Consider the following 26,733-nt stretch of genomic DNA (forward strand, 5'->3'; position numbering starts at 1 on the left):
GCTTAGTTGGTTAAGCATCTGACTCTTGATTTTGGCTCAGGTCATGATCTCACAGTTCATGAGATTGAGCCCCATGTCAGGCTTTGTGCTCAGAGCACAGAGCCTGCTTGGGATTCTGTCTCTCCCACTCTCTTTGCCCCTCCCCTCCTAAAAATAAATAAATAAACTTAAAAAAAATAATCCAAAATTTATATGGAAAGACAGAAGATCCAGAATAGCCAATACAATACTGAAGGAGAACAAAGTCAAAGAACTTACACTACTCAGCTTCAAGAATTACTATAAAGCTACTGTAGTCAAGATAATGTGGTATTGGTGAAACACAAATAAATCAATGGAACAGAACAGAGACCCCAGAAATAGACTCATACAAATATGGTTATCTCATCTTTGAAAAAGAAGCAAAGGAAATTTAATGAAGAAAGGATAGCTTTGGTGCGCCTGGGTAGCCCAGTTGGTTGAGTGTCTGACTTCAGCTCAGGGCATGATCTCATGGCTTGTGAGTTTGAGCCCCACATTGGGCTCTGTGCTGACAGCTTGAAGCCTGGAGCCAGCTTCAGATTCTGTGTCTCCCTCTGTGTCTCTGCCTCTTCCCTGCTTACACTGTGTCTCTCTCTCAAAAATAAGTAAACATTAAAAGAAATTAAAAAAAAAAAGGATAGTCTTTTCATCAAATGGTGCTGGAACAATTAGACACCCAATTGAACACCCAAAAGTGTTCCAACTTTTTGCTGTTCACAAAAATTAACTCAAGATGGATGAGCGATCTAAATACAAAACACAAAACTACAAAACTTCTAGAAGATAACATAGGAAAAAATCTAGGTGACTTTGAAATTGGCAAGGACTTTTTAGACAACAGTAGATCCATGAAAGACAAAATTGGTAAGTTGTACTTGATTAAAGTTGAAACCCTCTGCTCTCAGAAGGACACTGTCAAAAGAATGAAAAGGCAAGCCACAGAATGAGGAAAAAATATTTGTTGGCAAAGATGTGGGGAAGTTGGAACCCTCACATGTTAACAGTGGGAATGTAAAATGCTACAAGGGCTATAAAAAACAGTTAGGCGGTTCCTCAAAAACCTAAACATAGAATTACCATATGACCCAGCAATTCCACTCCAGAGTATCTGTCCAGAGAAACTGAAAGCAAGCACTTGAACAGATCCTTATATATCAGTGTTCATTGCAGCATTATTTACAATAGCCATAAGTTGGAAACAACCCAGTTGTTCATCAACAGATAAATGGAAAAACAAAATGTGATATATCCATACAATGGAATATTTTTCAGCCATAAAAAGAAATGAAGTTCTTTTAAAAACATTTTTGTTATTTAAATGTATTTGACAATGCTATATTAGTTTCAGGTGTACAACATAGTGATTCAACAATTCTTTACCCAGTGTTCACCGTAAGTGTAGTTACCATCTGTCACCATACAGCCTAATACAGTATTATTAGCTTTATTTCCTATACTTTGGTTTTCATCTCTGTGACTTGTTTACTTTAGAGCTGCAAATTTGTACCTCCTAATCCCCTTTACCTATTTTATCCATCCCCCATGCCCACCTTTCTAGTAACCACCAGTTTGTTCTCTGTATTTATGAGTTTTCCTTCCTTCCTTCCTTCCTTCCTTCCTTCCTTCCTTCCTTCCTTCCTTTTTCTTTCTCTTTTTTCTTTCTTCTTTCTTTCTTTCCTAGATTCCACATATAAGGGAAATTATATGGTATTTGTCTTTCTTAGTCTGACTTATTTTACTTATAACACCCTCTAGGTTCATCTGAATGAAGTTCAGATACATATTACAGTATGGATGAGCCTTCAGGATGTTATGCTAAATAAAATAAGCCAGACACAAAGGGACAAATATTCTAAGTTTCTACTTACATGAAATATCTAGAATAGGCAAATTCATAGAGACAGTAGATTAGAGGTGACTGGGGACTGGGAAAGGCAAAAATGGGGAGTTATTGCTTAGCTGTTACAGTTTCTGTTTGAAGTGATGAAAGGTTTTAGAATAGACAGTGGTGATGGTTACACTACACTGTGAATGTAATTAATGTTACCAAATTGTATACTTAAAAATGGTTAAAGTGGGGACATCTGGCTGCCTCAGTACAGCATGTGACTCTTGATCTCAGGGTCATGAGTTCAACCCCCACACAGGGTGTAGAGCTTACTTAAAATCTTTTTTAAAATGGTTAAAGTAGTTAGTTTTAGGGGTACCTGGGTGTCTTAGTTGGTTAAGCATCTGACTTCGGCTCAGGTCATGATCTTCCGGTCCATGAGTTCAAGCCCCACGTTATGCGCTGTGCTGTCATGACGGCTCAGAGCCTGGAGCCTGCTTCAGATTCTGTGTCTCCCTCTCTCTCTGCCCCTACCCCACTCATGCTCTGTTTCTCTCTCTCTCAAAAAATAAACATCAAAAACATTTTTTAAGTAATTTTATGTTTTATATATTTTACCACAACTAAAAAAAAGCTAATGTTATATGAATATGCAAAAACCATTGACTCACATACTTTAAAGGGATGAATTGTATGGCATGTGACTTATTTCTCAAAAAAGCTGTTCAACCATGCAATTATATAAGTTTAGCACAATTTGCTTATCTATTCTACTTTTGATGTGTAATTGTTTCCTGTTTTTTGTTATTCTGAACATTGCTACAATGGACATTCTCATGTTTCCTGGTGTATAGGTGCAAAGTTTTCAACAGGGCATATACAGTTTCTAGTTTTGGAATTTCTGATTTGTAGAAATGAACATGTACAGTTTTGCAAGATAATGGTAGAGTGCTTTTCAAGGTGATTGTACCAATTGTACTTGTCCCAGCACTTCATAGAATCCTACCTCCACCAATAACTGGTCTTGCCAAACTTTTGCCAATCTGATGAACATAAAATAGTTACTCTTTGTGGCCTTAAGGGTGAATTTTTCTGATTATTAATGAGGTTGAGCATTTTTCATATGTTTATTTACCACTAAGATTTTTTTCTTCTATAAAATTCTAGTTGTGCCATTGAGGTATTTGGGTTTTTTTGTTTGTTATGTAGGAGTTAGCTTTTCAAATATTCTAGATATTAACCTTTGGTTGGTTGTATATGTTACAAATAAAACATTCTTTGTTATCAGTATTTATGCACTTTTTAAATTCAGATAGCCTAAGTTCAAATAATGAAGAATATCTAGATTTTCAGAATCTATTTGGTTCCTGATTTTCATATAAAACTTAGCTAGAGTTTGGAGCACCAAGGTGGCTCAGTTGGTTGAGCATCCAACTTTGGATCAGGTCATGACCTTGGTTGGTAGGTCGAATCCTACATTAGGCTCACTGCTGTCAGAGCAAAACCTGCTTCAGATCCTCTGCCCCACTCTCTCTCTCTGCCTCCTTCCCCCAAATAAATAAAAACATTAAAAAAATTAAGAGTTAGCTAAGGTTTGAATACTAAAGTGCAATTCAAAGATTTTATTCAAATGTTTTTGTTTCCTGGGACATCTGTCTCTTCTTCTAGCTGCTAATTTAATTTTTCTTTAAGGTATCTTTTTGTTAGCAGAAGTTCTTAATTTTAATGTTCTCATGCTTACCAATCTTTTATGAATAATGCTTTTTTGTCTTGATAAATAAGTATTTTCTGTTTTTTTTTTAATGTTTATTCATGTTTGAGAGGCAGAGACAGAGTGTGAGCAGGGGAAGGACAGAGAGAGAGAGGGAGACACAGAATCTGAAGCAGGCTCCAGACTCTGAGCTGTCAGCACAGAGCCCAAAGCAGGGCTTCAACTCATGAACCGTGAGAGCATGACCTGAGCGGAAGTTGGTGCTTAACTCACTGGGCCACCCATGTGCCCCAAGAAGTATTTTCTTATCCTGAGATCATTTGGATATTTTTCTGTATATTCTTCTGAAGGTTTTAAAAGTTTTATCTTTCATATTGAAGTCTGTAATCCATCGTAAGTTAAATTTTGTATGTGGTAGGAAGTGGAGATCTACCATGGGGATGACCAATTGTCCTGAAGTCTTCTATTTCATAGCCATTCCCAGTGATCTACACTGCCACCTGTGTCATAGATGAAGTTCTCATACATTTATGATTCTATTTCTGGATGCATTATTGGTATCCATTAGTCTCCCAGCATGAATAACATCCTGTGCTAAATATTGCTCCATAATAATTCTTGATGTCTGGTAAGGCAGTTTCCCTTTGCTTATTCTTCAGAAGTATCTTGGCTGTCTGTGGGTCTTTGCTCTTCCATATCACCTGTAGAATTAGCTTGTCATGTTTCTTGCAAACCTATATTGGGATATTAATTGCTGCTGCACAGAAGATACAGATCAATTTGTATTTTGAGTCTTCCTGTCTATAAACATAGCATAGTGGGTTTTTTTTTCATTTAAGTCTTCTTTAATATATTTTAATAAACTTAAAACTTTTTTCTTTTTAAAGGTCTTATCCTTTCTTAGATTCATTTCTCGGTTCCATCTACTCTGTCATTTAATCTATTAATGTTTTAATATTAAGGCACCCTTGGATTTCTGGGATAAAGTCCATGTTCGTGATGGATTATTTTTTGTAAGCATTGCTTGATTTGGCTTCACAATGTCTTAAGATTCTTAGACCCATGTTTCTGAGTGGGATGCCTTTCTCAGCTGGTTTGGGTCATAGTTATAAGATTGGGTGTGTGGTTATACACTGAACTGATTTGGGCATTGTTCCTGCTACTTTTGTTCTCTGAAAGAGTTTATATAAGATTGGACTGGTGTTGTCCTTGCAAGGTTGATAGAATCTTCCAACAAGATCTTCTGGAGGCTGATGTTTTTTTTTTTTTGTTTTGTTTTTTGTTTTTTTTTTTTTTTTGGTAACAAGATTTTTAACTCTAGTACTGATCCAGTTTCTTTAATGGTTATAACAACTGTTCAGACTTTTTGTGTCTTCATATATTAGTTTAGGCAAGTTGTTTCTTGTTCTAGCTTTCAAATTCCTCTTGTTTTGATATATAAAGCTGTCCCTTTTTAAATTGCCAGCCTAGTTATGAATTTTATTTGAAAAATTAATCTAAATTGAAAATATTTATAGTAGGAGGACTTCATATTGGCTGAGACCTTCCAGCTTGCCAGAACCAGAACTCCAGATAGGTGCTTCTTTGACTTTACTAGATATTATCACGTAGCAGTTGCACCAATTTATATTGCCAACACTATGTGAGATTTCATTTTGTTTGACAATTTCACCAGTACTTAGAACTGTCCAATTCTTTAATTTTTGCTAATCTCATGCCTATGAAATTGTAATTTTAAATTGAATTTCTTTGCTTAGTGGTAACATTATATTTCCTTAGGTTTGTTGGCCACTTGAGTTTTATCTCCTGAAAAATTTTGATCATTTTTTTAGTGTTTGTCTTTTTATAACTCATAGTCATTTTAATATATTCTGGATAATAATACTTTGTCAGTTATATGTATTCAAATATATTTTTCCATTTTATACCTATCTATTCAACTTTTAAGGTACCTTTCAAGGCAGAGAAAATTTTAATGTTGATATATAGAATTTACCAGCCTTTTTTTATACTTTGTGGTTTGTACTTTGGTATCCTGCTTAAGAGATCTTTTGCTATCTCGAGGTTATAAAGATATTGTTCTAAAAGTGTTAAAGTTTGTTAAAGAAGATTCCAATTAGATCTTCAATCTGTAACTGATTTTGATACATGGTATGGAAGGTATTTAATTTGATTTTTTCCCACAGGATTAACTGTGCCAACAGCATTCATTGTCAGAGATTAACTTCTCTGATATGGATGGGCCTGTTTCTGTGCTGTCTTCGTTTTCCCTTTGTTATATTTGTCTATTCTGGCAGCACTACCGCAATGGTGTAGTTCTCATGGCTGCACCGTAAGTCTTGATGGCTGTGAAGGTAAGTCCCTCTTCCTCAGTTCTTCAGAAACATCTTCTCTTCTTAGCTCTTATCTTCCATATGAATTTTAAGATAGGTCTGTCATGTCCTTTGAAGAATCCTATAGGGATTTTGGTTGGAATTTTTTTTTTAATTTTTTTTAACGTTTATTCATTTTTGAGAGACAGAGACAGAGTGCAAGTGGGGTAGGGGCAGAGAGAGAGAGATACAGAGGGAGACACAGAATCCGAAGCAGGCTCCAAGCTCCAAGCTGTCAGCACAGAGCCTGACACAGGGCTCAAACTCACAAACCGTGAGATCATGACCTGAACAGAAGTTGGACGCTCAACCGACTGAGCCACCCAGGCGCCCCTTGGTTGGAATTTCAATGAGTTTATTTTTAGTTTGGGAAGGAAATGATATTTTCATTATTTTGCATCTTCCCATCCATAAACATGGTAAATCTCTGCTTTTATTTGCATCTTCTTTTGTATCTATCAGTAGAATTTTATAGTTTTTCCGTGTAAAGCAGGCTCTCGTTTTCTTAACTTTATTCCTAAATATTTAAGGTCATCTTTTCCACAATATATTTTCTGATTGGTTGATGCAATTGATATTTGCATATTGATCTTTTATTTTATAACTTTGAAGTTTGGATAGTTCCGATGTAGACATTATTTGTATTGCGTGTAAACATTTTAGTGTTGTCTATTTTCAATAAACAACAGTTTATTTCCTTTCAGTCTTCCTTTCCCTTCCTCCTTTTTCTTACTGCACTGACTAGGGATTCCAGAACAAAATTAAATAGAAACAGTAATAGAAGCATTCCTTTTCTTTTCTTTTTTTTTTTAGTTTTATTTATTTTTTATTTATTTTTTTCAATATATGAAATTTATTGTCAAATTGGTTTCCATACAACACCCAGTGCTCATCCCAAAAGGTGCCCTCCTCAATACCCATCACTCACCCTCTCCACCCTCCCACCCCCACCAACCCTCAGTTTGTTCTCAGTTTTTAAGAGTCTCTTAGAAGCATTCCTTTTCTTATTCTTGACCTCAAAGGAAATGCTTCTAATACTTCACCATTAATTGTGAAGTTTGCTCTGTGTTGTAGGTAGATACACATAACACCAATATTGACATTCTGGTTGATGAAGGAGAAATAAATATATATAAAATTCACTCTAATCCACAAATTGTAGATATTAGCTTTTATCATTTGGATTATGGATAAATGATCAAAAAACTTACAGGAAGATTGAATATTTGCAAACAGCCCCAATGTCTATGGAAAAAAAAACTCACAAAGAACCCTAATTATAAAATGTCAAATAAGTATGAATTCAAGCTGATTCATTCCTGAGATCTACAGGAAACTCTTGTGAAGATCACAAAAAGGAATCATGGAGAAAATTTTGAGGATTGTATAGAACTTACTTCAGAGCATTTTATAACTTATTTGGAGGTGTTTTATGACCCAGGATTTCTCAGGGCTGGTGAAATTGAACATAACTAGGGATGGTTTAGAAATTTGCCTTTATGAGAGAGAAGTGGGATGGCTTTTGAATCTCTATTTTTTGGTGGTACTTTTTTTGTTTACTTGCACTTTTACAGAGGCCTTGGTCATTTTGTAAAGTAATTAAGAGATCATCACTTAGTCTTTTTTCCTGCTTGACTCATTTTCTGCCCCTTATTTTGGTACCTACTGTTCTATCTTTCGGTAATCTCTGACTTGTCAAGGTCATCTTTCTGGTTCCTTATCTAGGCCTGTATTTCACCCCTTTAATTTAGCCTTTCCCAAACTGCTAAATTTATGAGAAGGAGGGTTTCCATGGTCAAACAAGCTTGGGAAATACAGTGTTAAGCCAAATCCAATAGCTTACTTTACCACTGGAGGCCTTCTAGAGCCTTCAGTATTCTAATGTTCATTGCGAATCTCCAAAAGGGAAATACAGCTTGTAGTATTTCCCCAATTAATCAATTAACTTTTTCCAAATGACACTTCATATAATCCAGTTCATTAATCTTCAAATAAAAACTTCCAGTGCTTGGGGCACCTGGGTGGCTCTTTCAGTTAAGCATCTGACTTCTGCTTAGGTCATGATCTCATGGTTCTTGAGTTTGAGCTCCGCATCGGGCTCTCTGCTGACAGCTCAGATTCTGTGTCTCCCTCTCTCTCTGCCACTTCCCCGCTCGTACTCTGTCTCTCTCTCTCCCTCAAAAATAAATAAACATTAAAACAATTAAAAAAAAAAAAACTTCCAGTGCTTATAAACTTTTCCTTAGTGGAAGACACATTATATGCTCTCTTGCTACTAGACCACAAATTCTTTGAGGACTATTTCTTTTTCTTGAAGTATTATCTGACCTCGTTATATATTGAAACTCTGCCATTCCACCTCTCTTATAGTTCCTGAGATGGGCACACTGGACACTACTCAAAAATTCATGTATGGCACAATCTTTTTTTTTTTTAATTTTTTTTTCAACGTTTTTTATTTATTTTTGGGACAGAGAGAGACAGAGCATGAACGGGGGAGGGGCAGAGAGAGAGGGAGACACAGAATCTGAAACAGGCTCCAGGCTCCGAGCCATCAGCCCAGAGCCTGACGCGGGGCTCGAACTCACGGACCGTGAGATCGTGACCTGGCTGAAGTCGGACGCTTAACCGACTGCGCCACCCAGGCGCCCCGTATGGCACAATCTTGCTAAAGAATCCATTTTACCTTCCAGGATCTTTTTATTAGACCTCAATTTAACTACTTGTGCTTTATTCAAGGCTCTAAGATAGGTACTTCTGGTGCTAAAAAGATGAGTAAGATGTAGTTACACCTCACTGGAGCATGTGTAGAGGAGATAGTATGTGACACAAAACACAAGTTAAATGCTAAACAAGAGGTACAAACTGCCTTGGGATTCAATGGAGAAACACTAACAATTGGACAGGTAGGGGAGGGAGACACATGGGAAGAATCAGAAAAGATTTCTTGGAGGATGTATCATTTGGGATGGGCTTTAAATTTTTGAAAAATATGGACAGTATTCGAAGAGTGGCATTACAGGGGCATATAGCATATGCAAATGGAAAGGTAGGAAAGAGGGGCAAGTTCAAGTGGCTCTTTCTGGCAGGATGTATATAGGATAAGTTGTAGATAGGATATGGCCAGAGCATGGATAATAAAAATGGAAACAATACTTTGGGTGCCAGTATGAGTTACGTTAATGCTATTGTCCACAGGGAGCCAATGAAGAATTTTTGAGTGGGAGGGTGATGTTAGGGCCACTTGCTCCTCTCCTCTCCTTTGTGGTGTCTCCTAAGCTCTAGTTCCTTTGCCTCTGACCAGCTCAGCGACATACAGAAACTTCAGCCAATGAATTAAACTTCCGGTCTCCTGACCTGCGTATAGGGTACATCCTCTTGTAGAGCTGTCCAGAGTAGAACAGAAACCTGATTAAATGCATACCCACTCTATCTATGTAGAATACTGTTAGAAGTCAGAATGTTGAAGAGTGTTCAGATGAAGAATACAGACAAGAGGTCATTGGTGAATTTAATGATAATACTTTGGGCAGCTATTATTGCAGCCTATTAAAGAGGGAACTGAGAAGAAAAAAGATGGGTGCAGATAGTGTATTTTAAATAGTGAGCCACGAGAATGGATGCAGCTAGTGAGCCAGGAGAATTGACTGTAACTAATCACTTGTGCCTGGCAGCTCAGGACTAAAATTGGCACAGGTGCGCAGGAAGAGTGAAACCCAAACAACCGGAGGGTTAGTTTGAAGTCACCCACCTGGTTCAAAGTTGAAAGGCCTGTCCTTTCTGGTATGATGCCAAAAGGCCTCGACGCCCCCCCCCCCCCCCAAAATGTTGAGATGGGCCTGGAGAATCTGTGTGTGTTCAGTGGCCTTAATGTTTTCTGTGACGTGGACTTTGAGGTCATCAGGGTGGTCGGGTGAGGGGAGGGAAGTACCCTTCAGCTTGGAGGTCTGAGAAAGCTGGCGTGCTGGGGAATCAATACAGGAAGCAGAGCAAAGCTTTGGTGTTTTGTAGTGGTCGGGACAGGGCTCTCGCTAGGCTCTGTGGGCTCGGCGCAGGGTCCCCCCCGGGGCCAAGGACTCCTGAGGGTGGGCCCCTCTCGGTCCCCGCGGCCGCGGGCTTCAGTGCGCCTCGCTTCCCGGCACCGCAGGGCCTGCCCGGCACCGGCAAGCAGGGTGGAGCCGCGGCGGTCTGCCGGGCAGCTGCGGGAGCTCGTCTCGCTCTTCCGCTTGCAGGTGCGCCCGGGGAAGGTGGGACGCGCAGGAGGGGGCGCCCGCCATGCCCGGACCGCAGCTCCCCGCCGCGGCCTCCAGCCCGCCGCCCCCGCGGAACGGCCTGCCGCAGCCCCTGTGAGGCCGAGGAAGAGGCGGCGGCGGCGAAGGCGCCGCCCCCTTGGCGAGCTTCGCGACCTGGCGGCCTCCGCAGGACCCATGGCGGATTCCTCGCCCGCGCTGTCCCTGCGGGAAGGCGGCCCCCGAGCCCCCCGGCCCTCGGCTCCCTCGCCGCCCGCGCGCTCGCGCTCGGGCTCGGAATCCGAGGAGGCCGAGCTGTCGCTGAGCCTGGCCCGCACCAAGACCCGCTCGTACGGCAGCACTGCCAGCGTGCGGGCGCCGCTGGGCGCCGGCGTCATCGAGCGCCATGTGGAGCACCGGGTCCGCGCCGGCGACACGCTACAGGGCATCGCGCTCAAATACGGAGTCACGGTGAGCAGGGCGCGCCGCGGCGGCTGGGGCTGGTGGCACGGGCGGGGGCTCGTGGCCGGACGCGGAGTACTAGGGGTCGGGCAGGCAGCCATCTGTTCCCAGGCTCTCTCCCAGCGCGCGCCGAGAACCGCGGCAGTGGTCTCCAAAGGTGGTTCTGTACCCAGAAGGGCAGGCTCCGAGGCTCCCTCCCCAGGTAGGTGCATCGAGTTCCCGGTGTCCTGCCCAGACACCGACCAGATCAGTGAGGAAGGCCAAAGAGGACCTGGGAGCTAAGTTCACCCGATTTTCAGGCCAGATCACAGTACTCAAAGCTGAACTGAGGTGTTGACTTGGGACAGAGAATTTTGTTTTCTCTGTAAACAAGCTCTGTGATGAGTCAGGGATGGTACGATTGTCTCCGCCGGATGGTTCTGGTTCTATCGATTATGCTGCTTTATTTAGAAGTGAAATTACACCCCTGGGCTCACTGGCAACTGTGAATGTGACACCTGTCGCTAAGCAGCAGCCCAGAACTGGGGTCTAGGTGAGCTGAAGAGCTGTGTTTATTATAAATTTATAAGTGTGTGTGTCCTGGGCGTATTGCATTACACTTCTGGGAATAACATGGAAACCTGAGGGAACATATTGTCTCATTAAAATTACTTATAATTAACTCTGAGCTATGTGATGGCCTTTTTACATCTGAGTTCTGTATCAGTTTTCAATGTTCTTTCCTGAAACACCTAAGACAGCAATGGGAAGAAAGGCGATCTTCTCTGTATCTTTCTCTTAAAGAGAAACTCTTCCTGGCCCTTCACAGAATGACAGAGACTGAGTAATTTATTTTGCACATTCAAATTGGAACTATATGTTTACCTAGCAGATCATTTTGAGACCAGGAATCTTCCTGTGCAGGCATATACTGATATTATTATGCTATGGTAGGCCCTTTCCGTCCTCCTGGGAGTTTGCAAATGTGAACATAGAACTACAATTCTTATGTATATCAGTAAAGCCTGGTTTGGGTCAGAGCCAGAGAAGAGCAGAGTTGGGGAGTATCAGCAACTACCTTCTGCTGAATGCCTGCTGTGTGCCAGATATTACATTTGTCCTGTTCCATCTCGTTCTTATTCAGTTTGATTTCCCTAAAGAGCCTTGGAGGTAGGTATAATTAACCTGTTTACAGATGGGAAGATGGATGAAAGGTAAGGATATTAAGTATGTTTATTCACTGAGAGCAATTTGAATTAGTACACAGCTGCACTTGCGTTACTTACAGCTCTGAAACAGCTGACTGCAGTTCTCTACTTTTCATCAAATGCTTTCTAATCTATGCTTTTGCTTAATATAGATCCTGTTACTCATAACCTTATCACCCCTTTTGGGTAAAGTGTAAACCAGATTCTTCACTACTTTCATGAAGACTTGGTTTTAAGATGTTAAGTATAATGAGTTGGGAACTGTAATCTATACCCTCAAAGAGTCTCTCTCAACTTCAACACTATTGATATTATGGACCCTATAATTCTTTGTTTGTGTAGGTTGTGCCGTGCATTGTAGGATGTTTAACAGCATCTCTGAGCTCTGCCTATTAGATGCCAGTAAGACCCCCAGCCTCCATCCAGACATTGCCAAATATTCCCCAGCAAGAAACTCTTCATTGAGGACCACTGGTTTATTACATGTGTATCATTTCCTTTGGGCCCTGAAGTATAGTTGATGAAATTTTTAGAGACTCTTCCACTGGTTGTGTAGAACCAGTGAAAGTGATAATTCTTACTGTAACAGTGAAGTGATGTTATTGCTTTAATTCACATGTACAGATATTAGTTGGATTTACTCGTTGTAAGTTGAGATTTTAGGTAGAAGCTAAAAAGGCAGAAAGGTTTTTTTTCTTTCCATGACTGAACAGAAAGAAGTTGAATGAGTTAAGTTTCAAATATTGACTACCAAGGTTATAAATAATTTAAATGATTGTTTAAAGGAATAGGTGATGATGTGTTGGAGATTTAGAGACCCAGGGCAGTCACCTGGAAATTAAGAGTCAGTCCAGGCAAACATTCGACTTTAATATCCCCTGTCTGGCAATAGCCAGGCATGGTTCTGCTGTGTTACTGAGAGGAGCAGGAACTCTCAGGGAAGCCTGTCTGCCGATGACAGCTCTCCAGCCACCCAGCTGGGAACCAGGCAGGACTTCAGTCCCTCAGAGGGAGAGACTGGTAACAGCCAGTAGTATTTTAGGTACCAGCGTGTTACCAGAACAGTGACTCTGACAAGGGGTGAAGATGGAGATCTGTTTGTCAACCCTTGGTTTTCAGGAGAACAAAACAGAAACTGGTTTTCTTAAGTGATGCTTGATGGCTGGCAGCAGGGTACATCCCAAGATATGGGAATAAATATGTTCCTCAAACTTGCCTGGGTAAGGGAATGCCCTGGGGCAAACTAAAAATAAAGAATCCTAACTGACCTTGAGCCTACTGGATCAGAATATGCAGAGAAGGAGCACAGCAATCTTCATGTTTTACAAGCATGGCATCTTGGCCTGTTCCCAAAGCACTGTCCTTCCTGGGGTCTTTGCGCTTGCTGTTTCACCTGTGTGGAACAGTCTGTCCCTGATCACTGCATGGAAGGTTTGCTTCATGGGTGTATGACCTGGGTAGTCACACGGAGCCCCATGCTTAGAAGAGCCTCGCATTTGGTGTAATGCTTTACTATTGCCATCTTGAAGTTTTTAGTACTCTGTGAACAAGGGCCCCATGTTTTCACTTTTCACTGGGCCCTGCAAATTATGCAGCTGACCTTGGCAGTGTGACTTCCTCCCTCACTGCTTACATGTCTCCTCCCTGAAGCCTTCCTGACTGCTTTCTGTCAAATTACAGCCTTCCTTCACACCTGCTTTCCCCTTCCCTGCCTTGTTTTCCCAACAGTATTTATTGTTCATCTCCTTTTCCTTTTTGTCTTTTTTTCCAGCTTCTATCTTTTTGGTGATACATTAGCGAATAAATAGAAATCCATACCCTCATGGAGCTTATATCTTAGTCAGTAGAGACAGTAAGTAAGCAAACGAAATATGTTTTATGCCAGGTATTGATAAACAATATGAAGGAAAATTAAGCAGGAAAAGGAGATAATGAAGGCTAGTGGGGGTGGCTATAATTATTTAAAATGGGATAGCCACAAAGAACTCACTGAGAAGGAGGCAAGTTGTATATGTGTGTGGGGGGGGGGGGGGGGTGCAGATATCTGTGAAGAACATTCCAGGCAGCAGCAACAGCCAGTGGTGCAAAGGCCCTGAGGTGGAAGTATAATTGGCAAGTTCCAGGAGTAGTGTACCTGGTGCTTACAATGCAATGGCATGTATTTGGACCTTGAAGGCCACTGTAAGAACTTTGGCTCTTTCTCTGAGTGAGTTGGGAAGCATTGGAGAAGTTCAAGTAGAAGAATGACATGATCTGACTTAGGCACTAGAAGGACCACTCTGGATGCTGCTTTGAGAACAGGCTGTAGTGAGAGAGTGCCAGGACATGGAAACCAGATCAGTTGAAGGCTTTGTAATGCAGGTGAGAGGATGGCAGCTTGGACCAGAGCAGCAGAGAAGGAGGTGGTGGGAAGTAGTTGGGTTCTAGATGATTTGTTGATATGCCGTATATTTTCTGCTTACTTGTTTACTGTTTTATTTGAGTATCTCTGCCCTACAGATGGGCCCAGGGATGCAGGAGGCTTCTCTATAGGAAAGAAGAATGTGGATGTTCAAGAATCTGGCCACGTCTGAAGCCTGAGGGACCCCAGTTCTTCTGCCATGGCCTTAGAAAATATCTTAAGGACCCTTCCCACCATTCCTTTTAAAGTCATTATTATTAATAATGGCATTTATTATTTTTTAGCTGTTTTTTTAATGTTTATTTGAGAGGGAGAGAGAGCAGGGGAGAGGGCAGAGAGAGAGGGAGACAGAATCCCAAGCAGGCCCCATGCCATTAGCACAGAGTCTGATGCAGGGCTGGATCCCACAAACAAACAGTGAGATCATGACCTGAGCTGAAATCAAGAGTTGCCTTACCAACTGAGCCACCCAGGAGCCCCCACCTTTTTTTTTTTTTAACCTGTTTCTTTTGTTTTTTTTTTAATTTTTTTTTTTAACATTTATTTATTTTTGAGACAGAGGGAGACAGAGAATGAACAGGGGAGGGGCAGAGAGAGAGGGAGACACAGAATCTGAAACAGGCTCCAGGCTCTGAGCTGTCAGCACAGAGCCTGACGTGGGGCTCGAACTCAGGGACCGTGAGATCATGACCTGAGCTGAAGTCGGACGCTTAACCAACCAAGCCACCCAGGCGCCCCTTTTTTAACCTGTTTTTATTGAGCCTTGCTTGTTTGAGTCCTTTTGCCTCATGCTGGGGCTACAAGATGATACATGCACTCCTCTTTTTATTCATGGTGACTTTTTCCACTACTGCTTTCTACTAGCCTATAGCTACTTGAGAAGCCAGGTTGCTTGTCCAACTCATCTCTGGACATTCTGTGTTAGCCTGAGGCCGGCACATGGCAGGTCCTCCATATATGTATGGACCTGACCCACAGGCCTGACCACTGTGAAATCAGTAGGCCCTAGAGCAGACCCTGAAAGGTGGAGGCCAGGGTAGGGGTTGAGTGACTTATTTTACAAAGTGTGGTTTGAGGCTCTCTATCCAGCCTACGGAAAGGTTGCTGCTACTGGGATGGTGCTGGTTTTCTCCCCTTCCACCAGCAGGGGGTTTTTACATCAAATTAAACATAGGATTATATTTGAGCATCTCTACTAATGCATTTGAGGAAGTGGTCTGGAAGACTGAAACTACTTGGGCTGGGTTGAGAAACTATTAAGGGCAGTTCAGATCTCAGACGTGAATTTGCTTGGGCTGGAATTTCCCTGGCTGTGCTTATCTCTACTGAGACATTAAGGCCCTTTCCCTCACCCCGTGTTCTAGATTTAGCTATGGCATTTGTGGCCTTGTTAGCTCCTCTCGGATGCAAGCATCTAGAGGAAACTCACTGATGCTAGCCAGCCACTGTGAGCTTTTTGTTTGGAAACCCTGGAAAAACATCTAGAAAACAGTATACAGACTAAAAGTGGGCAGGAGACAGGGAGGGGACTTATTATTTGAATAAACTTTTTCTTTGTCTCTTTGCTTTCCCCCTGGCAGCTCGCCTGTCTGCTCCCCTCTCCAGAGGCCACATTGTCTTCAGTGCCCTCAATCACTTCCTGTCCAGTTTTATTCCCAGGGTCTTCTCACTTTCTTCCAGTGAACTGCTAAACTCCAGTCGCTTCTTAACACTTCCCCTACCAGAAGTGTTTGAGGTTTAATAGATTCTCATGTATTCTTTTTTAAAAAACAGCTTTATTGAGGTATAATTTACATACCACAAAATAAACCCATTTTAAGTGTATTCAAGGACTTTCAGTGAATTTACAGAGTTGTGCAACCATCACCACAATCCAATTTTAGAACCGTGCCATCACCCTGAAAAGATCCCCGTTACTTCCTGTTTCCTTCTCTAGCCCCGGGCAACCATGAATATATTTTCTAATCTATAGATTGGCCTTTTCTGGGGATTTCATATAAATGGTGCCTCCTATGTTCTTCTGAAATAGCGTGGAAAGGAAGTAAATCCTATTCCCCTAATTAGCACATGGCACTGGAGGAGTCTGATAGCCCCCAGCACCTAGAACTTAAGAGTGTGAGACAGTGGGCTGATGGGTGAATCTAGCACTTACTAGAAAATGATCTGGAGAGAGTCCTTTAATTAAGTCTTTTCTGTAAAATAATAATAACCAAATGAAAGTTGTATGTATGTATGCATATATTCTAAGCCACAGAGTGCCATAAAAATGTTAGTTCTGAATGTATCCTGAAATGTTTTTGGAAGGGTTTGTCTTTTTTAAGGAGTGGAGAGGAAGAAACAGAAACGAACAAGGAGATCATGACCTGAGCCAAAGTCAGGCGCTTAACTGACTGAGCCACCCAGGCACCCCTACAGGGGAATCATTTTATTTTATTTATTATTATTATTATTATTTTTTTAATGTTTATTTTTTTTAATTTTTTTTTTCAACGTTTATTTATTTTTGGGACAGAGAGAGACAGAGCATGAACAGGGGAGGGGCAGAGAGAGAGGGAGACACAGAATCGGAAACAGGCTCCAGGCTCTGAGCCATCAGCCCAGAGCCTGATGCGGGGCTCGAACTCCCGGACCGCGAGATCGTGACCTGGCTGAAGTCGGACGCTTAACCGACTGCGCCACCCAGGCGCCCCAATGTTTATTTTTTTTGAGAGAGAGACAGAACATGAGCGGGAGGGGGGCCAAGGGAGAGGGAGACATAGAATCCAAAGCAGGCTCCAGGCTCTGAGCTGTCAGCACTGAGCCCCATGCGGAGCTCAAACTCATGAACTGTGGTATCATGACCTGAGCTAAAGGCCTATGCTTAACCGACTGAGCTACCCAGGTGCCCCAGGGCAATCATTTTAAAGAAGTTTTTAAATTATTGATGGCACTTGTTCTACCTAATGTCACCATGGTTGTCATCTTGTGGCCACCTTGTTACCTCGTACTTAATTCTTCTGTAATCTGTTTTTTAGTGACCAATTTCATTGAGTCATGCTGTTCCATCCTGAGCATGGGAGAGAATTTTGAAATGAAAATATTTGATTGCTATCCCTATCCCTGACTCATCTGCCCACAAAAAACACAGGGTAGTTCTTTGTCACTCTGAACAGGTCACACTTTTTATTCTCAGCATTAATTGGGTTTTAAGAAATGTGGAGAACAGAAAGGTGGGAGAAATAGGTGAACTTTTTTTTTTAGTTTAAATAAATTGAGGGGCGCCTGGGTGGCTCAGTCGGTTGAGCGTCAACTTCGGTGCTCACAGTTCATGAGTTCAAGCCCCACATCGGGGTCTGTGCTGACAGTGTGGAGCCTGGAGTCTGCTTCAGGTTCTGTGTCTCCCTCACTCTCTGTCCCTCCCCCTCTCATGCTCACTCTCTGTCTTTCGTTCTCAAAAGCAAATAAACATTAAAAATTTTTTAAAATAAATTGAATAATTTTTTTTTCCTTTTAAAGCCAAAGGAGTTGGGTTCTATATTGAAGGCAGCATGGCTTCCCCAAAGGTAATTCCTTCTCCACCATCCACCCAAGGCCTGGTATGATCCAATCTTGTTTTAGAAGGATAACTCTAGGGGTGCCTGAGTGGCACAGTCAGGTAAGCTTCCGACTTTGGCTCAGGTCATGATCTCACGGTTCGTGAGTTCGAGGCCCACATCGGGCTCTGGGCTGACAGCTCAGAGCCTGGAGCCCACTTCAGATTCTGTGTCTCCTTCTGTCTACCCCTCCGCTGCTTGCACTCTGTCTCTCGCATTGTCTCAAAAATAAATAAACATAAAAAAAAAAAAAAAAGAAGGATAACTCTAGCAGTAGAGTGGAGGAAATATTGTATATTGGGGAGGGTAGAGAAAAGGGATCATAATATCTTCTAAGAGTCCAATTTACTGTCCTTTGCTTTATGTGTTCCTAACACAACCCAGATCTGCATTGTGATAGTGCCAGAAAACTGCAATTTTCAAAGGTTATGACAATTCAAATCCGTGTGATATCCAAAATTTGAGGCAGCTATCATTATTCTATATATGTTTTTAACAGCAAACCTTGATGGCTTTTTATTACAGTTGCAGTTAAGCATACTAGAATTTGAATACACTGGACCGTTTACCATTAACATAATCATTTATCTCTGGTAATCATGGACTACCGGGATTAGAATATTCCAGAGCTTCAGTGTTTATTTCTGTAACATTCCTGACAAGTGTGTGTGCCCTGGATGAGATTTAATAGAAGCTCCTCTTTATTTCTCCAGGGAGCCCATTCATTCATGGAAAACTCTTATAGCGACTTCTTCCTTATATTGAAAGTCTTAAACTTTTGACAAGATCTTTCAACACAAGGTTTCTAGTTCTAAACCTAGGAGACAAAAGTTCAGAGGAATTTCAAACTTTTCACCTGATAGCATCTGAGCTGCTCTGTGCTTGGAAAAATAAATAAATAAAGTAAAAATTGGGTGTTAGGAAATGTTGAACAGAGCCAGGTTGGGAAAACTCTAGAGTTTTCCAGCTCTTCCTTGGGTTGGATCATGACTTTTCTTAGCTTTATGTGAGGTGACATTCCCAGAACATTAGACCCAGCTATGTTCAGATAAAAGTATAAAACATTCCTAAAACATCATTTCACTGTTTGGGATTATCCCTAGTCTCTTGTCTGTGCTGTTGTGGCTTCCTCCGTGACTAGGCTTCCTGTTTCCACTGATGCCTCTTTATTGCCAGTCCATTTTCCACAAAGCTGCCTGAGTGCCCTTTAACTGTAATCAGATTGTGTCAGTCCCTTTCTTCACCCTCCAGTGGCTTCTCATCACATTTAAAGTAACACCTAAATTTTATCCCTTGGCATGCAAGGTCCTATGTAGCCTGGAGTTTTGCTCATTACTCCCTACACTTCAGCCACACTACATTTTTACTGTGCTGGGGCATTGCAGCTGCTTTTTCTCCCCAGAATGCTCCCCCCGACTCCGACTCCTAGCTTTTTGCATGGCTGGTTAATTCCTTAACTTTACTACAGGTACAGAGTTTGCAGCCTGTGCAGTTGGTTCAAGCCACTACTTGTAGAGGAGAACAAGTTAAGATCAAATTTATCACCTTCGGGCAAAAAAACATAAAGCTTACACACCTCAGGGCACTGACAACATATAATGTTAATTATCCAGGCATGTCTGTATGAAATTGTTTTATATATTCTTACTTTGTAGGAGAAATATTTTTTATTGTGAGAAATTCCTACCTCCTTCCTTCTCATCTGCTGAATACATGTTAGGATCTGCCCTTGCCTGTTACTTTCTCCTTTTTAACCACATTTAATAATATGATAGAGGGGCGCCTGGGTGGCGCAGTCGGTTAAGCGTCCGACTTCAGCCAGGTCACGATCTCGCGGTCCGTGAGTTCGAGCCCCGCGTCAGGCTCTGGGCTGATGGCTCAGAGCCTGGAGCCTGTTTCCGATTCTGTGTCTCCCTCTCTCTCTGCCCTTCCCCCGTTCATGCTTTGTCTCTCTCTGTCCCAAAAATAAATAAACGTTGAAAAAAAAATTTAAAAAAAAAATAATATGATAGCAACTATTATCATTATTTTTGAGGGCTTCCTGGGGGCTATGCATTGTTCTAAATACCTGAGTTGATTCATGTAATCCTCATAATGATCATATTGCATTGGAGGTACTATTATTATCCCTACTTTACAGAAAAGAAAACAGAACCATTAATGATTAGAAAGTGGCAAAGCCAGGGTTTGAACCCAGAAAGTATGGCCCCGGAGCCCATGTTTCCAACTACTACCTGTATTAAACTCATTGACCTGTTTTCACCTTCAGACTCAAATCTGCTGGTTCTTAGATTGTTCCCCACCTTGATGCTGTGTCTGGATATCTCTGGTGTCCTTGATGCTGGCATCCTGTGTATCATCTCAGAGTCTAGACCATAGAGTGAATGTATACCTGAAATGCTTGCTGATGATACTGAGATGGAGATAGCACAGTCTCCAACTTCCAGAAGCTTATAGACTAATTCAAGAGGCAATTCTATGGGTGAATCAGTGGGATGATGCACAAGAACCTAGACAACCCTGTTACTCCCTGTGCTCCTTAATTGTACCCAGCTGTTGATTCAATCACCTTGTCTTGTATTCCTGTCACTGGCCCTTTGCCTGGCTGTGATGGCCCATCTTGCTTTGAATGATAGATGTATGGGTCAGGGTTCTGGCAAGAAACAGTGGGCTCAGGGGGTGTGGCCAAAGAGAATTTAGTCAAGGGACATTTATTTTTATTATTTTTAAAAAAAATTTTTAATGTTTATTTATTTTTGAGACAGAGAGAGAGAGTGAGTGGGGGAGGGTCAGAGAGAGAGGGAGACATAGAATCTGAAGCAGGCTCCAGGCTCCGAGCTGTCAGCACAGAGCCCGATGCGGGGCTCGAACTCACAGACCATGAGATCATGACCTGAGCCGGTCAGACACTTAACCGATTGAGCCACCCAGGCGCCCCTAGTCAAGGGACATTTATAGAATGGGAGCAGGGTTGAGGGAACCAAGAAGAGATGGTGAAGCAACCTGAGACTAGCAACAGCAGGAAGATATTACCCCTAGGCTTAAAGGGCCAGGGGAAGAAGTGGTGTACCCCACACGGGGAGAGCTGGAGCCTGGGATGAGGGAGGGGTTACCTGGCAGGAACTCTGCCATAGAGGAATGCAGCTACTGGAGTCATTCATAGTGCTGTCTTTCTGCTGGTGCCTTCCATTGGAACTCCCACTGGAATGCCAACGACATGGCTTAGGTAATGCAGTTCTTAAGAGGTCAGCCTCTTGGAGTTCGGAACAGGCTCAAGAAGAGTTGGGGATGGATTGGATGGTGAGGGTGTATTTAAAGGGAGAGTAACACAACAGATGACTTACTGTCCCTTTCTGGTTACCTCCTGGGGTTAATCTTTTATGCCTGTTCCTCTAACCTGTTTTAATTAATTCATCTATCTATCTATCTATCTATCTATCCTTCCACCCTAAGCACTTAGTGTGTACAAGATCTTTGTTAGCCTCAAGGAAGCTATAGAAATAAAAGTGCTTGTCCTTAAGGAACTCACAGTTTATGCTTGGTGTTCTCAGTTCTGCCTCAGCAATGACATCTGGTGTTCCCTGTCAATTCCTGTCCTCCTTCATTATTCTCAGAAAATGGTAGACCCCTGCCAGTAAGCATTTCAAAGAGCACTGTATCAGTGAAGTCTCTTTCATTTACAAGAGACAGAAAACCTAACTCAAATTGGCTTAGGCAAAACAACAACAAACAAACAAACAATGGCATTTATTAGCTCAAGAATGCAAAGGCCCTAGGGTATTCTGGCTTTAGGCTTTGATTCAGAGGTCTGATTGCTTTCCTCCAAGGTGGCCTTGTTGTCGGGTTCCATGAAGTGGACAGATTGCTGCTCTTTCTGGTAGAGAAAATGGAGGACCTTTCCCCTCCCAGACCCAGCAAAAGTGTCCTTGCATCTCTGAATCATTCCAAGATGGGACTGTGACCTATCATGAAAGCGAGGACACTGTGACACTGCAAAGGGCAAGAATGAGTCATATGCTCACCCTGGAGTGGGGAAGGGGGCAGTTGTTCTGTGCCAATGGAAGCCCACATACTAGGATGGAGGATGTGGATGCTAGCTGATAAATAGGAAAAAAACCCAAGGGGATATTAAAGGCAGAGTCGATATACCTGAACCTGTTATGGATAAGGTATTCGAATTATTTTAAATCACTCACATTGAAGCCTAAACTAGACCAGAGATACTTAGGATTTTTAGACTTTAATTTTGTCTCCTAAATGCCCCTGCCTATTCATGCCTCTCTTTCCCACCCTCACCTTCTCTCCTTTACCAAGAAACTAGAACACAAAAGACCAACCCACTCTACACAAAAGATGCTTTAATGTAGTACCTTTAAAAGAAAAAAAAGCTTTCACTGTACTATTTGTGTAGATTCAGCTTATAGTAAGAAATCAGGAGATAGAGGGTCCATTTACTAGTCGACTGTTGTTTTTTCAGGCTCTTTGATACAGAAATCTAATTTTTTCACTCACAATCAATTTGGCATTAAAAGATCCCGTAATTTGGTCCCATTAGTCACGCACTTTTATCTTGACTTCAGAGTCAGACAGAAATTCCAGCTCATACATTTAAAGAACTGTAGGCACTTGGTCAAATCAGTCATCTCAATTTCTTCATTGGAAAAGAGAGTAGTATCATCTGCTGCTAAATATTTTCTTTCTCTCTTATATATCCTGTCTGTCTGTTTATCTACTTACCTACCTATCTGTCTCCTCTAAACAAGCATGTATATAATCTTTCATTTAATCTTCCCGACAACCCTGTGAAGGCTAGAGAGTACCTATTTTACACACCAGGAAACAGGCTGAATGAAAGAAATAACAAGCTAAGCTTGTGTTGAGACCTTTGGTGTTGGAGGAGCTGGGATTTGAAACCAGGTCTGTCAGATTCCTAAGCCTGTGTGCTTCGTTATCTTACCAAACTGTCTCGGTTCTGTGCCTCCCAAGAAGGAGCTGAGGTGAAAATTCGATGGCGCGGGGCGCGGAGGAGCCTGGCATCCCCGGACACTGTTAATGCCGTGTGGTGAACGCCAAGTGCACGCATTTCTCCCGCTCGCTGGGAGCCCACAGACGTGCAGCCCTGCCTGCGCTCACAGCATTGTGGACTGAAGCACCCCACTTATCTCTCTGGAGTGTCCTTTTCTTCTTTTGCAAAAAGGAGATAATAGTATCTCGATTACTACACAACCCGTGTAAATTCTGTTCTCCCTTTCGCCCCCAGCTCCCAACTCTGTGGTCTGCACGAAGCTTCCGCAGGTGTGAAAGAGTTTGAGGTTCTAGAAACTGTATTAAATGCCAGCTTCTTCATCTGCCAGTTTACAATGGTTCCATGATACATAATCTCTATGAGTTTTGTTTATTTGTAAAGTGAATCTTTAAATACCTTCTCCGGGGTAGGAAATACGAGATACTGTATGTAAAGTGCTGCCCACCTCCTTTCCTTATCTCTACTGCTTCTGCCCATTCTTCAAGGCCCATCTAAAATCAGAAGAATCAAAATCAGAACTCCACCTTCTCCTTGAGGCCTTTCTTAACAACTGCAACCCCAGTCTGCACCATTGTTGCAAATTCTCATTGTATTTATCCCTGTACCAGCTCCTGTATCCATTATATTTACCAAACACAATTCCAGAGACATAGGAAGCACCCTGTAAGTAAAAGAACAGTACTAGTTTTTTTTTTTTTTAAATCAAATAATAGAAATGTTAAAACAAGACTGGAAGTTAGAAAATAAGTGCTAAAAATTCTACATTTTTTAATTTCAGGGATTGAAGGCTGCTTGGTAAAAGCTGCCTTGTAGGGCGAATATAATAGTGGGGGGGAAATTAGGCTTTCCTTTTTTAAAGTTGAGAAACAATTTCCTGACATCTCTTGAAGTAACTAGGGGTACCTGGGGTAGTAACTAAACCCAAATTAACAGTCTCAAATCCAGGGGCACCTGGGTGGCTCAGTTGGTTGGGTGTCTGACTTGAGCTCAGGTCATGATCTCACTGTTGGCTTCAGATCCTCTATCCCTCTCTCTCTCTCTGCCCCTCCCCCACTTGCACGCACATGCTCTCTCTCAAAAATAAATAAAACATTAAAAAAAAAAAAGAATCTCAAATCCAGAGAAAGCATTGCACAACGAGCCCAGATATTTTTAGGTGCTTGTATAATAAACCCTACTAATGGATTTATTTACATAAAACTCTGTTTCCTTTTTCATATTTTAGATGGAGCAGATTAAAAGGGCAAATAAACTGTTTACGAATGATTGTATATTTCTGAAGAAAACTTTGAACATCCCAGTTATATCAGAGAAGCCTTTGTTGTTTAATGGGCTTAACTCAATAGATTCTCCAGAAAATGAAACTGTTGATAGCAGTTTTTCTCATGAAGAAGAGCCAGCAGCAGCTGGAGAAGACCTCTCTCCTTCCAGTCCTCAAGAATCTGATGTTCAGCCTGTACAACCTGAAGAAGTGTCAGCTAGAGATTTCCTGCAGAGACTAGACTTGCAGATTAAGTTGTCAACACAGGCAGCCAAGAAACTAAAAGAAGAGAGCAGGTAAAAATATGCTGGTAAAATGTCAGAAGCTGAATAAATTACTCTTACGATGTCCTTGCTTTGCTGAGTTTTGTTTTGTTTTCTCTCTGCTTCTGTTTCCTTTTTTCTCTTTTGCTTTAAAAACTGTATTTTAATTCTAGAAAGTCATTTTTAATATATGAGGTCTAAAAAGAGCTATTGCATTCTGCATAGGGCTTTATCTATTGCAATGTGCTTGTTTTTAGCTCTGTTACTTGTTATAAAAAGTTTGGGGGTGGTGGGGTGGCTCAGTCGATTAAGTGTCTGACTCTTGATTTTGGCTCAGGTCAGGATCCTAGGGTCGTGAGATTGAGCCCCGCATCAGGCTCCACCCTGATTGTGGAGCCTGCTTAAGAATCAATCTGTCGGTCTGTCTCTGTCTCTGTCTCTGTCTCTGTGTCTCCCCCCCTCCTCCACCCCTCTCCCCCACTTGAACTCCTTCTCTCTAAAAAAATAAAATATATATATATATATTTTTTAAAGTTTGTTTCTTTGCTTTAGTAGCAAAACTGTCCAGCTAGCAGTCCTGGATGGCAGCCAAGCAGAAACATCTAGTTTACCCCTTCAAAGGAAGCAATGCCCTAGGGAATACTTGCGAAATACTGATCCCAATAAATTTGTCAAAGACCTTGTCCATTATTTGTTACTAGGTGTCTTTCATGTGAGCTTTTTTCTTTGTTCTTTGTTAGGGAAAATCTTTCTCTCTCCTATAGAATTGGTTTTCTTCTTCCTTTATGATTCCAAACATGGCACAAGCTATTGTGTTTGCTTTTTTTTGCCCTGGCTACCAGGAAGCTTGCAACTAAAACTGATTTTCAGTTCAACTAGTACAGTATTTCATATGGCTAATATATTTGGATCCTTCTCCTTTCCTTAATCCTGATATTTTATTTCTTTTTTTTTTTTAATTTTTTTTTTCAACGTTTATTTTATTTTTGGGACAGAGAGAGACAGAGCATGAACGGGGGAGGGGCAGAAAGAGAGGGAGACACAGAATCGGAAACAGGCTCCAGGCTCCGAGCCATCAGCCCAGAGCCTGATGCGGGGCTCGAACTCACGGACCGCGGGATCGTGACCTGGCTGAAGTCGGACGCTTAACCGACTGCGCCACCCAGGCGCCCCTGATATTTTATTTCTAATTCATCTTATTATATGTATTTGTTGTAGGCACATCAAGCCCTTTGGAGAAAAAGGTGGCATATAAAAACTATAAACAAATATGAATATAATAATTTTATAATTTAGTACATTTTGTTTAAATGTAATAGAAAATATAAATATAAAGCAAGTACCATTCTTTATTCCAGTAACTGAGATGCCAATAAAATGCATCTAATGAGTATTTACCCTAATGAGTATTTACATTTCATCCAAGACATGCAAAATATTATATATTGATGTACTCCTGCACTTCTTTGGCAAGTGGATATTAAGTTGTATAATAAGTACAGTATATATATTAGTTATCTGAATATCATTTTAAAACACTGATTTATGCTGAATTTTCACTTTTTTTTCAGAGATGAAGAAAGTCCTTATGCAGCTTCCCTCTATCACAGTTAGATGATCAGGGACGATAATCTAACCTGGATTAAAAGGTGGTTGGATCATGAAGAAACCAACAACTAAAGATTCAAAAGCATATACATCCTTAAATCACAACCAAATAGTTTCACCTACTGCAATTGCACTGACGTGATTATTTCCTCTGGCTTTCTATGATTTTAAGTCTTTATTATGGCATGAGAGCAAAATCGTATCCTAAAGATCATCACTTTTGTAGGTGATGGTAGTTTTTAGACTAGTTTTTGTAAATACTAGTTAACATAAAGCATCAAAGACTATATACATATTCAAGCTGAAAACAGTGTTTATCTTCTGAAAAATCCTAATGATGTGAAATATATGGTTGCTGTTTAAGTGATGCTGATTTTGCTATGTGTTTATAACTTAAGTGCTATATATATATATATATATATATATTTCGATATGTATTGCAATATTCTGTATTAATATAAAGAACCAAATTTTGTCTGCTATTTTGTAAGAATAAACTACAAAAGCCTGAATGAGAAAATAAACTATGTTTTCATATTTGAGTCTGTAATTTTTTTCAACAAATAGAAATAAAATTGATTTTTAAATTATTTTTGAAATGGTGACAGCTTTTCCATTTTAATTGCTTTTATTATTATAATTGGAATTTTTAAAAAGTTTCAGTAATCTAAAAGCAAATCAATTATGGGTATTAGTAGCCTTTGCATTTTCATAATATTTGAACTGGTTTGTTTGAGGTATAGTTTAAACACAGAATATGATCAGAAGGAGAAATAAAAAATACCATGCACT

The 26,733-nt window shown here is 41.1% G+C and overlaps 1 protein-coding gene across 2 annotated transcripts; it reads left to right on the forward strand.

Moving 5' to 3' along the window:
* Positions 1 to 10,343: 10,343 nt before the first annotated feature.
* Positions 10,344 to 26,478, forward strand: LYSMD2 (LysM domain containing 2). 2 transcript variants are annotated; one of them, XM_030318186.1, is made up of 3 exons: positions 10,344 to 10,632; positions 24,035 to 24,366; positions 25,905 to 26,478. In XM_030318186.1, exons 1-3 carry the CDS (start codon positions 10,360 to 10,362, stop codon positions 25,945 to 25,947), a joined length of 648 nt encoding a protein of 215 aa, XP_030174046.1. In that variant the 5' UTR covers positions 10,344 to 10,359; the 3' UTR covers positions 25,948 to 26,478. The 2 variants fall into 2 exon arrangements, with proteins under 2 accessions (XP_030174046.1, XP_030174047.1); XM_030318187.1 differs by lacking the exon at positions 10,344 to 10,632 and adding an exon at positions 10,739 to 10,825.
* Positions 26,479 to 26,733: the final 255 nt, after the last annotated feature.

The sequence above is a fragment of the Lynx canadensis genome, chromosome B3 (assembly GCF_007474595.2).
Source record: "Lynx canadensis isolate LIC74 chromosome B3, mLynCan4.pri.v2, whole genome shotgun sequence".
Taxonomy (NCBI): Eukaryota; Metazoa; Chordata; class Mammalia; order Carnivora; family Felidae; genus Lynx; species Lynx canadensis.